The sequence below is a fragment of the Nesoenas mayeri genome (assembly GCF_963082525.1).
Source record: "Nesoenas mayeri genome assembly, chromosome: 2".
Lineage (NCBI taxonomy): Eukaryota > Metazoa > Chordata > Aves > Columbiformes > Columbidae > Nesoenas > Nesoenas mayeri.
Window position 1 is genome coordinate 73,453,307 of NC_137543.1, and position 19,177 is coordinate 73,472,483.

Here is a 19,177-nt window from a genome sequence, read left to right on the forward strand (position 1 = left end):
ATTTGTTGGTGTTTGGCTCTGACTCAGGGCACTTAGCTGGAGAACTCTGTGTCAGGTTAAGCCCTGTCTGTTGTCCTGGCCTGAACCTGGCTGTGGGGGAAGCGCAAAGACAGAATAAAGACATTGCCAGATTGATCATTTCTAGGGCATGTGAGAGTGTTCCACTCTAACTGCAGAGAGGAACTGTGATTAAGGGATTTGCTTTTTAAGGTATTTTGTACCTAATTGAGACTTATGATGAAGCTTCAGTATGTTTTGCAATCTTCGAGTGCCAAGTTTGACCTCTAATGGGATGATGATAAAAAATTGCACAGACATGTTGTCATACATGAAGGAAAACTACCAGGATAACATGGGAAATAGTTTGGGGTTCATTTCTCCTGCATGTAATATGTTTTGTCCATGAAGAAATGTTTTGCTGGTTATTCAGATTTCTCACCCAGCCTCTTTAGGAAGATCCTCTTTAGGTTCTGTTTGCACAGAAAACTTCCCTCAGGATGAGCTAGGACAGGGAGATCAATACATTTATCTCACTGCAGTCACTGAATGAATGTCCATTTCCACTGTGTAAGTGGGTCTGGCTCAGGGTGAGGCTTCTTAGGTAGCTTAGCAAGAAGTGCATCTCATGAGACATGTGAGAAAGGCTTGAAATCAAGTCATAAAAGGTATTTTCATACCAGAGAAGAGTACCCATAAGGTTTAAGTTTTACTCAAATAGTTACAAAAGCTTTCATTCTCCTTTTACTGAGTTGCTAAACAGGACAGCCCTGTATTTCATGCGGTGCCACTCTGGCCTCTTGGGAAGCTGCTGGGTGCAGCTTTCCTAGAAAGCTTTCCTGCCCAGAGCTGGGTGTATTGCTCTGTGCAACACAGCCCCTAGAGAAAAAGGAGCAAAATATACTTGTCATTTTTCATGCCCAGAACAATCTCAGAGAGAGAAATGGCTCCTGTCCAACTTCTTCTATTAATTCCTAAGAGAGGTTAAAGTTTCTCCTTGGAAGGTTTAAGACTTTGGGGTTGTTCTCAAATTACTTTTCATTAGCTTTGCAACTATAACTTAATTCTGGAGAAATTCCCGAAGTTCCCACTAGATCCTCAGGAAGTTTCAGACTCTAGTATTTCAAAAGCAGAGGCATAAGTTAAGGCATTTTTGTGATTTTGTTATTTGTGCCCTGCTTCCCTCGGTCATCAGGACAGGTGTCACATTTTTAACGTTTTCTCATTTTTTATGATTTCTCATGTTCCCGGCTGTTCTTAATTTTTTTAGGATCCTTTTGGTATGTAGTATAGCTTTCCCAAATGTGAACTCATTCGAACAAGTAACACTTCTGGCTAATTCCTCCAACCAGGCATTCTCCTGACAGGTTGAAGTGTTGCAGAACCTGTGCTTAAACCGTGACCATAAGCTGTTTTCTTCTCCCCCCCTGGATTTTGACAGCTTTTTTTCTTGCACAGAATGTAGAATTTCTGTTGCACAGGTCCTGGCCATTTAGATGAGACCAAGTACTGAACTGTGACAGATTTAGTATAAAACATAGCTTCAAACTTTGCTTTGCATTTAGTTTCTGCTGCCACTTGTGCTCAGAGACTTTACCAGCCCTGAGGCAGTAGGATCCTACATGTGTCACCAGTGGTTTGATGCTCAAAGAAACTCGTCAGTTCAGGGAGGACTATGTGGGACATTGCTTTGGATGCAGTTATAGTATTTTAGCTTCTGTTGGTCCTCACTACACAGAGTTGTCTCTTATTCTTACATTTCATAGCAGTTTTGTAACTTGATCAACACATGCTGCAAAAAGAATGTGAGGAAAGAAAATTACTTTTCTCCTTCTTTCTCATACTAAGAGGTTATTTCCTAAGGCTATCTACTTAACTGCAGCTGCTGTCTGTGCCTGGAGATACCAAAAGAAATGACATTATGTCTCAGCACAGCAGCTTAGTCTATGGTTTTGATTTCTTCTGTATTTACCACCAGGCCCTTTGGGACCCTTGTGCTACTGAGATTGAGCAGATTGTTAAAAGCCTAGGCAGGGGCTGCTGTGTTTCCCCTTAACTGTTTTTCATGGTTGGTGGCGGGGAAGTTTCTTGCCACTCCCTTATCTGAGGTTTATGTAATGAATTGATCATAGGCAGTGCTGCCTCTGAACTTCTTCCAGTTTGGCAGACCTTGGCTGCTCCTGAGTCACTGTGATTCCTGGAGGAATTTTTCCTGACTTCAGCTGTAGGTGAGCAAGTTCTCCCTGCTATGGGCATTTTGAAAAATGTCCCCAGCGAGAATCAGGCTCTCAGAGATACTAAAAGGGCATCGTTGCTCAGGCACACTCTGAGGTTATAGAGTCTAAAAATACAGACCAGCTCTGACACTGGGATGCAGTTGTGCTTCACTGAATGAGATACTCGCTCTAAGTGCATATTCTAGATACCTCTGCCTGCTAGGGTCAGTCTGAATATCCTTACAAGTGTTTTAACATATGTTGCCATTTATGTAGTGTGTGTGTGTTTTTTCTCATGATCACTGATTTCCCACAGACAAGATCTAAGTGTATCCCCACTGTTCCAGGACAAACTAAGTCTTTTGCCAAGAAGTAATAATCATAGAATAGTTTTGGTTGGAAGAGACCTTCAAAGGTCATCTAGTCCAAACCCCTGCAATGAGCAGGGACATCTGCAACTAGATCAGGTCGCTCAGAGCCCCGTCCAGCCTGGCCTTGAATGTGTCCAGAGATGGGGCATCTACCACCTCTCTGGGCAGCCTGTGACAGTGTTTTACCACCCTCATTGTAAAAAATGTCTTCCTCATGTCTAGCCTGAATATCCCCTCCTTTAAACCATTACCCTTTGTCCTATTGCAGCAGGACAATCCCAACTCTCTCAGCCTGTCCTCATAGGAATACCAGATATAATATTTATTGATGGGCAACTCTACCAGCTTGTTTTCCCGGAAGCCTCTAGATATGGAGCAGATCAACCCAGGAAAACACTGATACAGCTGAAGACTCTGTAAACTGGAAGTTTCTCTTAGTATCTACCAACCTGGGGTTAAACAAAAAGCACAACACACCATAACACAGTGAACAGTAAGTCCCCACAGTTGCTAAAGGATGTGGTACCCTGCTGACAGTCTCATTGGCTTGCTTCATAGCCAATGGCCAAAGCACTCCAAAGTTATAGACCTGGAAAAAACACAAAATCACACCCCCCCAAGAAACAACAACAACAAAAACCCCAATCAACAAATAACAACAACCAAAAAAACCCCAAAACAAAACAAAAAAATCAAGCAAAACAAAGACCGCCCCCCCCCAAAAAAAAAGCCAAAACAAAACACCAAACTGTGTGGGGTTTCGACAGCGAAGTGCATTTGTCTGAGCATCCCTCTCAACTTCTAACCATAGGCCAGGTGGGGTTTCTTGCTGGCCAGAAGTTAACGACTCCTTTTTTCCTCCTCAAGTCTCTTAGGGAGTTTCTGATTCATTTAATCTTCTCCAAAGAGACTAAAAACCTCAGCTCATGCACTACTATTCTTAGACACTCCCTGGGAGACATAAGCAAATATGAGTGTTCACCCTCTTTGCTTCTCTATGGAGAAATTCCCTTATTCCTCTCACCAACAGGTGGAGCAGAGGCCTCTCGCCTGTGCTGCTCTCAACAGGAAACTTGCATTAAAAATAGTACACCTGCTTGTCTCCCCAGAAATGATCCTAAATCTTTACATTATTTCCCTAGCCTTTTTTGCCAACTTGCTTTTATCACTTGTGTGTATGTTCTCCTCCATTGGTAGAATGCAAATATGTCAGATGGGACCAATTATCAAGGCTTTTTTTGCTCTCCTAACCATTCAATGGTTGTAACACAAACTTCAGGACGCCTTTACTGAAAAAAAAAAGTGTGCTCTTTAATGTGCATTCCTATACATTGTGTAGGAAACTTTCTCCCAAACCTGTGCTTTGATCCTAAATTATCAAAAGCGTTCTTCCAAATTGCAAACAGATCCAAATAGCACATAAAAAGGTTGCACAACATACACATTCCTAAGAATTAATGTTTAACAATGGAGTGCCACTACTGGGAAGGTATCTGTAACAGTGCTTGTTTATATGGGAACCCTTTGCATATTTCTGGCAGTGAAGAGCATGTCTCAATAAAATTTACACCTGAGTTATGCTTACAGTTCTTCTAATGCAAGAGAAAGCTGGCTTCCTACAAAATGAGCATGTGATCACAGAAATGATCCTGGGGACTTTTTGTTCACCACTCTTTCATCTGTAATTTATTTTTAAGTATCCTAAATGAGGCTGCTGCATTTTAGTCATATCTTTTCTTGTACGATTACCTTAAAACAAGCATAGATGCTCAGCTGTGAGACTGAGCTTGCACACATGAAAGTACATATAAACTTCAGGAAAAGTAGACTTAGGTGTATGCACATGGACACATACTTTGCCTGTGTTTTTTGAGTTCAGCTTGGGCTCCCTGACACAGGATTAACAACTTCAAAACACTGAGGCCAATGTCACAGTATAATATTGAGTCCAAAGATGAGCACAGGGGTAGAAGGGTGTCAATATCTTAGTGGGCCAAACAATTAAAAGAAAAAAAAATAGTGTGTATATATATATATATATATATATATATATATATATGAAAACAAAAGCACCTTGTTTGTTGGTTTTTTTTTTCCACAGCTGCAATAAATAGTATTTTGCTTGCCTGTATTCGAACAATTCATCACTGCATCAAGGCTAATGGGGGGCTGTGACCTCTAGAAGTTAATATGTTACACAGCAATAACATAAACCAGCGTTCAGCTAGCAGATGCTGGAATTACTGCCAACTCCAGGGTGTTCCAAGTCCAAGTGTCCCAACTGCTCCCCTCTTCCCAGTACTTGGGGTATGTTGTGGTACTGCTTGAAGATGTCACTGCACCACCCTCCAAATCAGAAAACCTACCTGGCTTAGCAAAGCCCTTCTCTGCTACTTGCAGGTTTTTTCCCTGTTGTTATCCGAAGGGCTATAACCTGGCAGGGGGCACAGGGAGGCTGTAAGCACATTTGGGAGCAGCAAGGTTGTCCCCTCTGGGTGAACTGCCTGCCCCACTGCGTGCCATGCAGAGACAAATAAAGCTGCTCTGTGTGTAGGGAAGGGGGAGGAAAAGCAGGGAATAGTTTTGCCAGGGACAGACAGGCAGGTGCTTCTTTCCTAAATGGTGCCAACTTAGATTAGCCTGAACTGTCTATGAAACTGCAGTCTAAATTAAGTTTCATCCTGTCTACCCAGCATTATTCATAATTGCTCAGAGCTGAGAAGTCTGCTGGAGTCTGGGATGGTATTTAGTTATTTTAATACATTGCCCTTTTTTCTTCCTACAATGTCTTTGTTCACTTCCTTTTCTAACTAATGAGATAGGCTACATTGCCTTAGTATATCCTCAGACTACATCTCCTCCATCCCACATACCAGCGGTAGCAGGGATCCTCTGGAAAGAGTGCAGTCACTACATTGAAATGCTGCTCCTGTTCTTCAGAGGTAGTTCTCTGGCCAGGACATGACTGGCAGCAACAAGGTCTGGGTTCAAATCAAAAGGAGTTGCTCCGAAAGCAGTGAGTTTGAGGCCACACCTGGACGACTCGGAAAATCATACTGAACTACCTAATTTTTCCTATTGGCAAATGTGAATCAAACAGCTAACAACAGTGGGGTTTGTTGTTGATTGGTTGGTTGGGGATTTTTTTTGTTTGTTTTGTTGTGTTGTTTTGTTTTTTTTTTCTCTTCTAAGAGAGAACAAAAATCTGACCAGATAGATAAACAGAGTGATAGTAACTGACTGTTATAGTTATTCTTTAACTATAACAGCTCATAGTCTTTTTCTCTAAGGAAGTAATTTCTAGGCTAGAGCTTTTCCCATGATGTGCAGTATGTGAAAGCTAAGATTTGTTGGGTGATCAACTGCCAGGTAAAGCGATGCTCTGCTAGCTGCTTGGTCCTGCCTCCAGCTGCTCCATCTCCACGGGTCCCAGCAGCTCTGCCACCAGCACCTGAGCTCCTGGCCAGCTGCTCTCACCGCCACATGTACAACTCCTGCAGCGTGGCTAACAGGCTTTGGGACTTCTCTTACAGTGTTGTCATGCTGAGAACTACCCACAGCCACCAGCTGAACTGAACTGAATGAGGAACTGGACATAAACTTTCCAGGAGATGGGGAAATTGGGGTTTTTTTTCTGCCTCCTATGCTTATATAGCCTGCAGCACAAAAATCTCGTGACCCCCTCCAAGCTAACCTTGCACCCGCTGCTGGACATTAGTTATTGCCTTAGGCTGGGATAGCCATTTACCCAGATACATTTCACAAAGCTACAAATAAATTACAAAACTATAAATAATATGGTTATAGCTGCAAACTTTTCCCCAGTTTGTGAACTATTTCTCAGCAATGCCTCTCAAGTGTAGTAACACTACGTACAAAAGAAATATACTGGGGCTTTCTGTTTGCTTCTCCCTGACCCCACTGGATAGCAAAAGAGCCCTTCTCTGTTAGGGCTTCTCTCCCCTCTGGGGTTCAGAGATGTCTGAGGGTGGTGTGTCTTTTATTTTTGAGCCCAGTCGTCAGGTTCAGGACTCAAAGGAACTGAATTAAAGATTTAAGTGTTTGCCTTTTTTTTTTTTTTTTTTAACACAGGGTGCCTGGGCATACAAGACACAAAAATACAAGTCTTTCACAAGCAGCTGAAATCATTGTTCTGCTGATGATACAGGCGAAACCTCTGACTCCTGGTGGCTTCAACCTGGCAACTTCAGTTCATCAAAGCAGCCATGAGATCAGGAAATAAAAAAATATCTCTGGCTTATTTTTGCACCGCTCTCTTATCAAAACTGGAAGCTCCAATAACAAATCTACCCAGGGTGTCCTTTCAGTTTCCTGCTGGAGCTTTGCTTTTATGGTGCTGTTACCAAGATCTTTCATCATTTGCCTCCCCAGGGCATCCTCTTCATGCCCATGAATTTTGTTCCCATTTGAAGTAAAATCTAAAAGCTGTTCAGCTTTGCTTAGAGTCTAGCTGGGGACTGCAAATGCAGGTAGCATGATTAAAATAAAACCATCCTGTTCTCTTTCCAGGAGGCAGTGACATTCTACTTTGCCACCTCGGGAAAGGAGTTTACCCCTCCTCCCAGAGCTGCTGATGGGGACCATCGGCCCCACGTCCCCAGGGAGCAGTGACAGAGGCCTCCCAGTGGAGGGGTGCTGGATACAAACATTTTAAAGCCTAATTGTGTAATAAGACCGTGGGGAATTGTTGTTGTTTTGTTTTGGCTTTGTTTTGGTTTTGTTTTCCTGCTGATTTCTCTGTTCCCTTTCTCAATCACTAGTCCTTTCCAAGCTTTAATCCAATAGTTGAAACGTTATTAAGACTTTCATTGGCCATCTTCCTGTTACAGATTGTCACAAGACTGTTGAAGAAATCATGCTCATTAAAATTTACTTCCCTGAGTTCTCCACAGTCTGTTTTCTGATCATACTCTTGCTTCCGATACCACTGCAGAACCACTGATTTCATTTTGAGCTTCCACAATAAAATTTAAACAAGGGATGAGTTCCTATCTATTTAGTTGGTTCAGCTGCTGGACTCTATTCTGTTTCCCTTGAAAAACCTCAATTTAGGAATACAGGATCTGAACCCTGGGCTTCAGTTATGAGTTGGCCTCAAATATCTTCTGTTTGCCAGTGATGAATCTGATATTCTGACTTGAGTGCACTAACATGGATACCCAAATGCTCACTTGAGCACTCAAGAATCACAGAACGGTTTGGGCTGGAAGGGGCCTTTAAAGGTCATCTTAGTCCAATCCCCATGCCATGGGCAGGCACATCCTTCACTAGGCCAGGTTGCTCAAAGCCCTGCCCAGCCTGGCCTTGAATGTTTCCAGGGATGAGGCATCCACAACTTCTCTGGGCAACCTGTTCCAGTGTCTCACCCCCCTCATCATAAAGAATTTGTCTCTTACATTTAATCTAAATCTACCCTCTTTTAGTTTAAAACCATTACCCCTTGACCTATTACTATAGGTCCCATTAAGAAGTCTCTCTCCATTTTTTTATAAGCCTCCTTTAGCTACTGGAAGGGTCTTATGAGGTCTCTCCAGAGCCTCCTCTTCTCCAAGCTGAACAACCCCAGCTCTCAGCTTGTCTTCATAGGGGAGGTGCTCCAGCTCTCTGATCATTTTTGTGGCCTCCTCTGGACCTGCTCCAACAGGCCCGTGTCCGTCTTATGTTTGGGACCCCAGAACTGGATGCAGTACTCCAGGTGGGGTTTTGTGAGAAGCCACAGGCATTTAGATTTTCCAAGTAAGTCAGTATGAAAAAGAAAAAAAACAACACCCCAAAGAAAACAAAATTCTAGAATCATAAAATTATATATGCACACATAAATATACACATTTTATAGTCTACTACATTCTAGTTTACCCATGCTTAGTCTTTATTCATTAGGAAGGAATGAAGCATTCATAAAGCAGTAAGGTAACAAATGTCATTTTCAAGATCAGTATTAGACAACAGTTTGGAAAAGCAATTGTGATGTTTAAATGAACTGCATTTTATAATTTTCTAGGAAACCTTAAAACTGAAAATAAGGGAGCAAGGTATTGTGAATTTGCAGTGACACTCTTGCAAATATCTTTCTTTTCTAAAGGGTTAAAAATGCCACACCTCAAGTTGCACAAATATCCTCTCATGCTACGATGTTAGTTGCACAAATATTCTCCTATGCTATGGCATTAAAATCTCACACAAGTGGAAGGTTATACCTGCACTGGTGTGACGGTGCACTGGAGGCCTACCTGTTGTTTGAGGTACGCTGTGATCTTGGCAATGGTTCAGCTGGGATTGGGCAACCCAACAGAGAAGGATTTCGATAGCAGCGAGCCAAAGCTGTGCTGGAGGAGGGCACAGAAATCTTTGATTTTGCAGTGTGCATGAACATCTGCAGGTGGGAACCCACCATGCTCTTGCATCTGGGCAGGACCCAAGGTCATCTTGCAAGTGCAAGAAGGAGGACAAGCAGAAGGCTGCTTGCACTGAGCACCCTGAGAAAACTCTGCAAAAGTGATGATATAGGGCATATAGGTTGCTGCAAGACCCACAGCTGGTTACTCTCGTGCACACCTATGGGGTGTGCTCCAGCGGGCCCTTGCTTCATAACCATTGGGGTGTTGTGGCATGTCATATGCAAAGTACACGTGAACAACTGAAATGTTCTCTGGCCTTTCATTTTCTCTTGGGGACTACAAGGGAGCTGTAGACAGTTTTCAAAACATGTTTTGAGTGAAAGTCTCCAAAGATTTCCATGTGCATTTTGGTTCGCTAGTGCTCACTTAAGTCAATGTGGCTTTTGTGGCACTTAGATTTAAAACACCAACCAGTACTGTGAAAGCACCTCCACAGTTATCGCAGGCATTAATCTAATGCATTTCAGGATGATTTACACTTTTGCTTGTCACCTTCCATTAAAAAAAAAAAAAGGTGAATTTGTGAGTTTCTCTAATATTTCATCAGGTTATTAATATAAAAACGTAACAAACCAATGTATTGCTTTAAATCTCTGCAGACACCTGCCTGTTTACTAAAGAGATTGTGATCCACTTCACAGCCAGGAAGGCATTTCTGTGATACTTGCATCGTGTGAAAAGACGGGTGTCTGCAGGACTATTGTTTTCCTACCTTGTCAGCCACCTGTGTGTCGAGAGAGGAGAAGGTGGAGACACAGTGTGGCTCTGGCTGGCCGCCAGCTCTGCTGGGAACCAGCGTTGTGCCAAGTGGTTGGGACACCAGTGCAGTGCCAGGTGCCAGCTGCTGCCAGGAGGGCTCTTACCATGGGGGACAGAGAAGGAACTGCATGCTGCCCTCTGCATTAGAGTTTGCTTTCTGGGCTGTCCCTGAGGCAAGGCAGCAGCACGCCACACCACGTAGCAAATTCACAGGAAGCTTTGCAATCTGGTTATTCTAGTCTGCGACTGCAAACAGTAGGAAATCGGTTTTCTTTGTTTATAAATTAGAGGTGCTCCATATTTATTTTTCTGAAGGAAGTCTAAAGAGCTACTTTGTATTCTTAACGCCCTGAATCGGAGGTAATTTTAACACTGTGCATTTTCTGGATACCTGCAGATGACTCACCTGAAGAAAGGGAGTGTTGTTTCATTTTAATTATATCATAATTTATACCACTCCCCTTGACTGAGATATCAAGGTGAGGAGATCTGGCAAGCCAGGAGAAGACTGAGAGATATAAAGGTTCCAAAGGTTAATGAACCACCTCATGTTAGGCACAGGGTATTTAAAACACGTGACAGACTTTTTCCTTCATGTTGTCTTTTAGGGGCCAGTAAACAGCAGGTTCCTGTGAAGCTTCATGTAGCACCAGTACAAGTGGCTAGAAATAGGATTAAGATGCAATTAACCACATGTTCAGTAAGAAGAAGGGAGGAAATGAGAGAAGAAGGGTTGTCTAAAACACCCAGTCATTACTGCCCATGTTTGTCAGTGATGTGAAAGACTCGGAAAAACCAGTTGGAGCCAGCAGAAAACCTCTCATTAATATCGCTAGGCTTTGGATCAGGCCAGTGATGTTCTCTAGATAATCCATAGTTCCTCCGCCCCTCTTTGCTGGCCAGTTTATCCAATCCCTTCCTTGTTAATTCAAGGACAGTTTTTCTTGTTTCTAATTATGCCTTGCTTACAGGCGCAGGGTGAGGAAGGCAACTGCAACCCTTTCTAAAGAGAGGAGCGTTACCCAATCTTGTCCCTGCATTACCATGTCTGTCCAATGACACGGTGGTGAACCAACCATGTACTTCGTCTCAGCACAAGTTCTCCTGGATTAGTACCACGGGACATCTTTGGAAGACCTCCATTCCTCTTCCTTTGCCGTACGCAGTTAACACATATTTTCTGGAAAGGAGATAAGCAGAAGGATTGGTCTCAAGGTATGTTAGCAAACAGAGAGAAAATTATTACTGTCTCGTCACTTATTGATATCAAGGTGTAAAACTTCCGAAATGTATGAAGGGAGAGGTAAGAAATCTTTGCTGGCGTCAGAAGGGCAGGTGGTGGGGAAACCACTCTCCACATCAGTGATTGTGCCATGACATGCTGATGGCTAGGAAAAAATGCATTGTACATGATGCCAATGCAAGTATACCCAGAGAGAATTCCTCATGGTAAGTTATTTATTTATTTACCTGTTCACATTTGTAGCCTGGGTCTGATTGTTTATAAGACTTTATGTACATTGGTCTTCAGACTTCATCTGCCTTCTTCAGATGCTTTCCTGACAACAGCATTCATGGATGCTTTATCCTTCAGGGGTATGAGTCTCAAATTAATATAATTCAGTGATTTCAGCAGGTTCATGAAGTCTGCATTTCGGATGGGAATGAATAAAATGTATGCCTTTGGGGTTGCATGTAGCAATTTAACAGCATGCAGCTATGTTCAGTTCATGAAGAATTCCAGAGATTATATGTCAAAGAATCTCCTTTTTTTCTAAACAATCGAAGAATATAATTTCAGTGTAACATTGGCAAGCTTTCACATACATGTAATACTTTCTGTGCTTTAAGATGTTATTCAACGAAGGCAATCACAAATTAAGTAACTCAATAGAACCAGCAGCAGCAGCACCAAGTCTGCTACTTTTCTGGTTTTGCATGAGTACACTTGCATCTGTCTCTATCTATAGCATATTAATTTTTATTTAAGTACAGAACCAAGTCCTCTTTTTATTTATGTTGCTATCAATCAGCAGTAACTGCTTTAAATGAAAGGTGCATCGGGTGATGCAAGTGTGAAATTAGAATTACATAGGTAACTATGAAATTCTACAAAATGTATGTTGATATTTATCCATCCCGAAACTTGAAAATGAAACCTTCAGATACCAGTACCTCCAAACCATGGGAACTTTCTAAATTTCAGTGAAAGACTGTACTAAAAAATCTGTTTTAAAGTGGTAGAAGTTTTAACCCAGTCTGTGAGCTAAATATAGTTGTGAACGTTGTTAAAAAAGAGCTTATCTCAGACAGTGTTAAATATTTATAGGGAGGACTGTGAGTGGATATAATTCTGATTATAGTTTGGCTACATTATATAAAGGAAAATAGAAATAGCCTTCTTGAAATCGAAACCCTGGTATTGAGTATTCAGTACAGACACAGCTCACTTGCGGATTGTTTTCTAAGGGCATTTGGTGACTAATTTATCTCAAGAGTGACCTCAGCAGTTAGTAGCTGCAGCCCCAGACACAAGCCCCTGTTTTGAAGGCGGTGGTCTCTCCTTGCTGCCACTGCCCACAGCTCCAGTTGTGTGGCTGAGAGGAGAGCTGGGCGCCATGTGAAACTGGTAACGTTCCGTGTCCATAGCTTACAGAGAGAGCAAGAGCTTTCTCTTTTCTTCATCGCTGCCATAGACCATGCATGGAATGTCCATTCTGCCATCTCCTTGTCAGTCCTGCCCGGCTTTATGAAAGCCTGACCTGCCTATACCTGAATGACTGGAAAAGTGTCATGCCAAAGTAAAGTGCTCTGCTGTGACTTCATGTCGCTTCTAAATGAACTGTTTTCAGACCTCTGGAAAGTTATTCAGGCAGCAGTCTCATTAAGTTTCCCTTTCTACCATTTCTGCTAGGCTGAGAGGTCCAAGGGCTCTGCTTCTCTGCCACAAAAACACTGAGATAGAAGGTAACCCTAAGCATAGAACAACGTGGTTTAATGACAGAAAGCAGTAAAGATGAAGAGACTTTCAGTGGCACCAGTATTTGGGAGGCTGAGTCACTTCTCTGAAATGCCGCTTTGACAACCTCATACTCTCCCTGGCAAGGCAAACAAAGAGCAAAAACCTCACAGTGAGGAAAGGCTGTAGCTGGGTCACCCTGACCAGCACGCTGAGCGGGATTGCCCAGCCCCATACAGTGAAGATAACGTTTACATAAATTTGTTAATGTTTTGATTCTGATTTGGTTTGCAAGCTGGTCGAGACTGCCCAGATGCTTTTTCCTGTCATATGTTATGGCATGGTCTTAAAGACTAATTTTATATTTTCTCTGGATAATAGTATTGTCTTCTCTGACACTGTTCTCAGGTGAGTATGAGTCATGAAGCTCTTTGATTTGGGGAAATATCTTACATTACCATCTTGCCTAGGAAGGTTCTTACTGCAGCTGAGCCCAAGAACATGAGCTCTGACCCAGCTGGTGAGGTCAGTAGTCTGTTCAGGTAAATATTCTTTCATTAATGTCATTTTAATTGCAGACTAGGCCTGGGGTTTCAACTCCTCAAAAAAGTTCTTGTAGAATGAATGGTGGAAAAGAGAGGATATAGAAGGCTATTTGTCCAAAATATATAGAATGAAATGTTAGGGGAAAGCAACAGACTATAAAACTCTTGGGAAAAAAAAAAAGGAGAATGGAAGAATAAGCATGTAATCAACACCCAACTTTTAAAATAAAATCCCCAAAGGTCTACACTTCTTAGATTCAAGACTGTGTCAGCATATTAGAGACATATCAGCTTCAGTCTGGGTTATGCTGATGTCTGCCATGTCCACTTTTAGCCACATTTAAAATAACTTGTTTTTAATTTCCTCGTGGCTGAGTCATTCATAGAAATTCCTCTCATTCTATTTACATCGTGGTTTAAAACCATTTCCCCATCTCTGTTCATATGCACCACGTTCCCCGCCCCGCGTGCGTGCTCTGAAATACTCTCCAAGGCAAAAGGAACCTCCCTTTCCAGAATATTTTTACCTGGCGTGACAGTGCTCAACCTGCCCTGCAGCAGCATCGGGCTGGCGCTGCATCACGCGCCTGCTCGTCTGCCGTGCTGCGCTGTCCCTCTCTTCACCTTGCTGCTTTCCAGACCACGCTGAGGTCAAGCAGATGTTTCCTCAACAGCCTTTTCCATGCAGAAGCTGGGAAAGAGTCTCTAGATTTCTCCATCACACTCTCAATTCCTTTTTCTAGGTATAATAAGGCCAAATACCCTCCAAACTCTTCATGGACTTCAGTAAGTTTTGGGAGATAAAAGGAAAAAAATCTCTGAAGGGATCTATCTTTCAAAACAGAACAGGTTGTGAGATAAAAAGACAAAGGGCAAGTTTCAGTATTTCTACATATGCAGGAGATAATTACCTTATAGCTCAGAAATAATATTAACTATCTCAGCTGAAGCTACATAAACCTTTATCTGTATCCACGTGTACTTTCAGATGGCTTTGTCATGTTTTGCAAAATTTATTATCTTTTTTGGTTCTTTCCATGGGAGCCTCAACTGACATCCCAGACATCTTTCACTGCGTCTCTAAAACCATGAAGAAAACTAAAATCTATGTTCCAAAACCCCAGGTTGTCCAGGGCAGAAACTGTCCTTGCTGCCTTCTAGATGCTGAACAAGTATAGTCTGGTATTGAACCACAAAGAAGGCTCCCTGCATGACACAAGATAAGTAAGACAAACAACAGATGAACTAGCATCATCTCACTGATTTACTGTCTGACTATGGGCAGAGCCAAGCACAATATGCTTGTTTCCCCAGTGCCCTTCTAAAGCAAATTCAGCCTCTTCAGTGGCATTTGATAATGTTATGTTAGTCACATATAGACCAGCGACGACTTCGTATTTGTTCAAAACTACTCATTTTTATTCCTTATTTTGACATGTTCCTCTAAAATTGATGTTGTTTGCTCACAATTATTTCACATTCTTAATAAAAATAGCACCTGTAGGGCTAAATCCCAAAACAACTTTCTGAAGAAGGGTGGCTCTGGGGTTCAAGGGGAGGATCTATCAAGCCCCAAAAATCTCATTTCCTTTTTTTTTTTTGCCTGTGGATAGCAAAATAAAAGCATTTGTGAGCTTGGGGCTACACAGCTCTAATTGTTATAATTGCATAGCCAGGAATTTTGCAACTGTACATTAAATCAACTTTCTTTCAGGGACTAATGCTTAAATCGCAATTTCTAGGTTGCTTAGAATGGGAAAAGGATTTATGTGGTTACAAATGTGTTTGCTATTAACTAAACCTAACCACACTAACTAACTTCTATTCACAATCTTTTCCTGCTATAAATTCAGGTTTTTTGTATTTTTGCCTTATTTTAAGCTCAAACCTGTTTTCCAGTTCCAGGATGGTTCTTAAACAGCTAAATCATAGGAAGAGATACGTGCTAGACTAGAAAAAAGGCTCAGTTAACCAGTGCATGTTAGCAAATGCTGAGCTAATTTTAACCTCTTTTTGCTAAATTAGAAACAAATTCTTTGGTATTAGACTTGTCTTACTATATTCCTTACAAGTTCAGTTAAGTTTATACTATACATTCAAATTCCTGAAACATCTCAGGCCAGTTCTAGCAGAAGAATGTAGTCTTAAAGGTTTGACTCAGTAATACTGCTTGCAGTGAAGGTGAGGAAAAGCAGGAGTAATGTTTTGAAGACTGAAATTTGAAATCACACTGGTGATTAGTGGGATTTTTAATTTTTTTTTTTGAAGGCCTAAACTATTCTGCAGCAAGGATTTTGTCATCTAAACGACTTAATATTAGGAAATCTATTGAGGAGGCACATCTAAATGGAGATATAGCTATACAGACAGGAAAGGGTTAAAAACCTGTCCTGTGGGGGACTGAACATGCTCAGTCTTGCAGACATTTTATGAGATTGGCAAATACATGCAGCCCCTCTCTGAACTAATGCCCTTTGCCTAAAAAACGAGCATAGCACCCCGATTGTGGGGATTACAATGCACACTAGAAATGCCCCCTTTGCCCTTTTTTGAGAGCTGGGCCCAGTGCCAAGGAGAAAGGCAGATTCCCATGCCATATCTCGGAGTGTATTCCCCGCATTCCACTCGGCTTTTCTGTCTGCTAAATGGGACTGAAGAACTGGGGCCATGGGCAACAAGTGGTGCCACTCCTAGTGCTCTGGAGATGCATTAGGATGACGATTTTGGTGATTAATAGGCTTTTGCTCTTTTGCTGTGCTATATAAAATGAACTGAACATAAAAAGCAAATGCGATTTTGTTGTTTCATGCTTCGTTATGACAGCCTTTATATACCCTCGGAATGGTGTTTTGTAGGACTTAGAAAGGAAGATGCTATCAAACAGCAAACATGTATGTGATGCTGCTAGAGAGCAAGCTAACATGAAGTAGTGAAGTCACTAGGAGAGGATGAGTGAAACTGGAACAGCAGCAGGACCACAAATGTGCAGACAAGATACTGAGGTGGTTTCTTCATGAAAGAAGAGCTGAAGGAAGGGGTCAGTAGCAGTGAGAGCATCACAGAGCCCACCAGGGGGTGCGAGAGGCAGGGGTGGGAGAGGCAGGAGCAAGAGGGATGCAGGCTGAGCACATCCCTGCTCAGGTGCTTCACAGCAGGGCAGAAGTTACAGCTGAGGCAAGGGAAGTTCACTCAGGTTCTTGAAGTAACCAGAGCTGTGTAGTTTGCTAATGATGCAGACAGGGGAATATTAGGTTTTGTGCTTGTGCAGCTTTAGCATCTATTGGAAGATAGGGAAGAGTTCATTTAGATCTAGGAGCAAGAAAGCAAGATGAAAAATGATGGAATAGATGACGAATAGAGCTATGAAATCAAGTTCCTGTGATTTAAAATATCACCATTCATTTCTGGAGTTATGGTAACTGACAGCTTGCAGACTCTGAACCAATCCACTTAAAAAATAAAGTACGTAAGCTAGCCTATTTATTTTCATAAAGGTGCAAATTAGGAACATGCATATGGCTCATTACTGTGGTGTGTGGCTCAGATGACCGGGGTAATTATTGAACTGCGGCAATTCAGTCAACTTCTACCCATGGTAACAGGGACATTACAGACCAATGTTTTGTTTCTGCAAATTAGTATTTTTGTTTCTCTACCTATGGTTAGGACACTCAGCTGCCTCACTTGCCCTTAGGCCGTCTCTATACATCAGGGACGGAGGACCAGAAAGAAGCATGTGCTGAGGAGATAGGAATTAAGGGGAGACTTCAGGCTGTCAAAGTGAGAGAAGACAAAATTAAAGATGACTATACTACAATAAATGTTCTGTTATACATTGGGGTAAATGCGTCAAAACAGGTATTTTGATCATAATGCAAAAGCCTCAGTACAAAACGAAGGTGGATGTTTGCGGTAATATTCCATTCATGTCATACAGAAAAGATGAATGTGTCCTTTTCCTTTCTGTTATTGGCAAATTAATCCAATGTTTGAATGTTCCCAAATATTTACAATCTGCCTGGGACGGGAGTTTCTTGCAGATAGCCATGTCATCGCTTGCATGCAGCTTCTGACCCAGATTTGCTAAGTCTTGCTTGCTGAGGAAGAAACTCTCACTTTTGGGCCAGAGAAGCTGATTGCATTTACCCTGGTCACTGAGCTGGGCGAGACACTTTCTGATGGGCAGAATATGACAAGATATGAGCTCAAGCCTGACAGGAGGGAAGGGTTTGGGGAAAGAGATGACCATTAACTGGAACCTGGGGAACTGTTGCTGAGGCAGACAGGCGACAGGCGAGTCTGGCAGCATCTCCCTTTCCCCTTGCAGTCTCTTGTCGGAGTTTCTCACTGTCACTTTGCTTAGCCTGATTGCTCCTGTCTCCCTGTCCCTGCCTTAGCTGGTGGCTTGACCTGTCTGCAGTGTTTGCATCCTCCAAACCATGACCAGAAAAGCAAGGTGAAGCAAACGGAGAGGGCTGGCGGGGAGCAGAGAAACTCCTGAAAGGTCCAAGAGAGGCCAGGGTGGCCAATGCAGAGCATGCACACACTGCAGTAACATAAGCCAGGCCCCCCGCCTCCAGCTTGGTTCTCCTTTCACACGCAAGCCTAGCAGTTGCTCTCCTGGGGGAAACGGCGCGAGGGGAATGTTTCCGAAGCAGCATGCTGAGATTTTAACGTGCCACCAGCATCGCCGCCAAGGCTGTGCCGCCAGGCCCGTCGCACTATTCGGGGTGCAAGGCCCAGGGGGCCCCGCATTGCCTGTCCCAGTGATGGGCTCACACCGCTGGCTTGAAACATCTCGCAGAAGCCTGCCTCGCCGTACCTGCCCCATCACAGCCCTTCAGCCCCTCTCTGACCAAAGAAGCTACTAATTTTAAGAGAGTTGTCTGCGTCGCCTCGAAGAAAATAAAAATAAAGGTAACAAGAAGCAAGGCATTCGTGGCAACGCTAGGTGCTGGGCCGGGTGTGCGGCTCACGAAAAGCCTTCGTTCCCCCCGGGATTCAGCCTCGGGGGACAGCCGCCCGCCAAGCTTTGGCTTCTCCAAGTTTATGGCAAGAGAGGTGCAGGAGAGTTTGCTGAGCTGGTGCTGGCCGCGGGGTTTGTCGCTCCGCTCCTCTCTCCCGCGGGTTTTCCCATCCGCTCCTGTCCCCCTCCGCGGCGTGGGCGGCCGCCCAGGCAGTGCCCGCGGGGGCAGCCGCCGTGTTTGCATTTGTCCCGGCCAGTCACATGGAAACGGCTTTGCAGCGCCCCCGCCCCCGCCCGCACTCCCGGGCTGTCCGAGCCGCCGAGCGGGCAGCGGCCAAGCCGAGCCGCGCCGCGCCGCGCCGCTCGCCCCCGGGCGCAGCCCGCCCCGCTCCCCGCTGTGCCCCTTCCTCGACAGGCACAGCCGAGCTGTCAGTACCCGCGGCGCGGCGTTGATTCCCTGCCGGCCCGGTAAGGCGGGCGGGGGGCAGCGAAGGGCCGCCGTGTGCCGGCTCGGCGGGGCATCCCCGCCCGCGGCCGGGCTGGGGAGCGGCAGGCGGCGGCGCCCCTGGGCAGTGCCACCCGGCGGCGGCGCAGGGCGGGGACCGGGGCCGGGCGGGCGAGGTGGGGGTGAGCGAGGGGGCGAGGCCGGCTCTCACTCCTCTCTTCCCTCCCTCTCGATCCCCCCCGCCGCCGACCTTCGCTGCTGCCCCTCTGCGGGACCGCGTCCGCACCGGCCTGTCCCTTAAGAAGCGGCGAGGGAGGCCCGGCCATGGAGACCCTTGTACGCCCCGGGGCCAGCAAGCCTCCCAGCGGGTAAGCCACCCGCCGCGACCGGGGACGGGCCGGCCGTCGCTCGCTTCCGCGGGCAGGAGCGACTCCGGGCAGCGGCAGCAGCCGCTGGCCGCCCGGCCTCATTGCCTTCCGTCCCTCTCTCCTTCCCTGTCT

General features: G+C 44.3%; 1 protein-coding gene across 1 annotated transcript in view; it reads left to right on the forward strand.

Annotated features, from left to right (window-relative positions):
• Positions 1-19,001: 19,001 nt before the first annotated feature.
• Positions 19,002-19,177, forward strand: part of COBL (cordon-bleu WH2 repeat protein) — a gene marked incomplete at both ends in the record, with an annotated part of 160,113 nt that continues 159,937 nt past the window's right edge. Inside the window, one exon of the mRNA XM_080364156.1 lies at positions 19,002-19,045. Coding sequence (XP_080220282.1) covers positions 19,002-19,045 — 44 coding nt within the window. The remainder of the gene's footprint in view (positions 19,046-19,177) is intronic.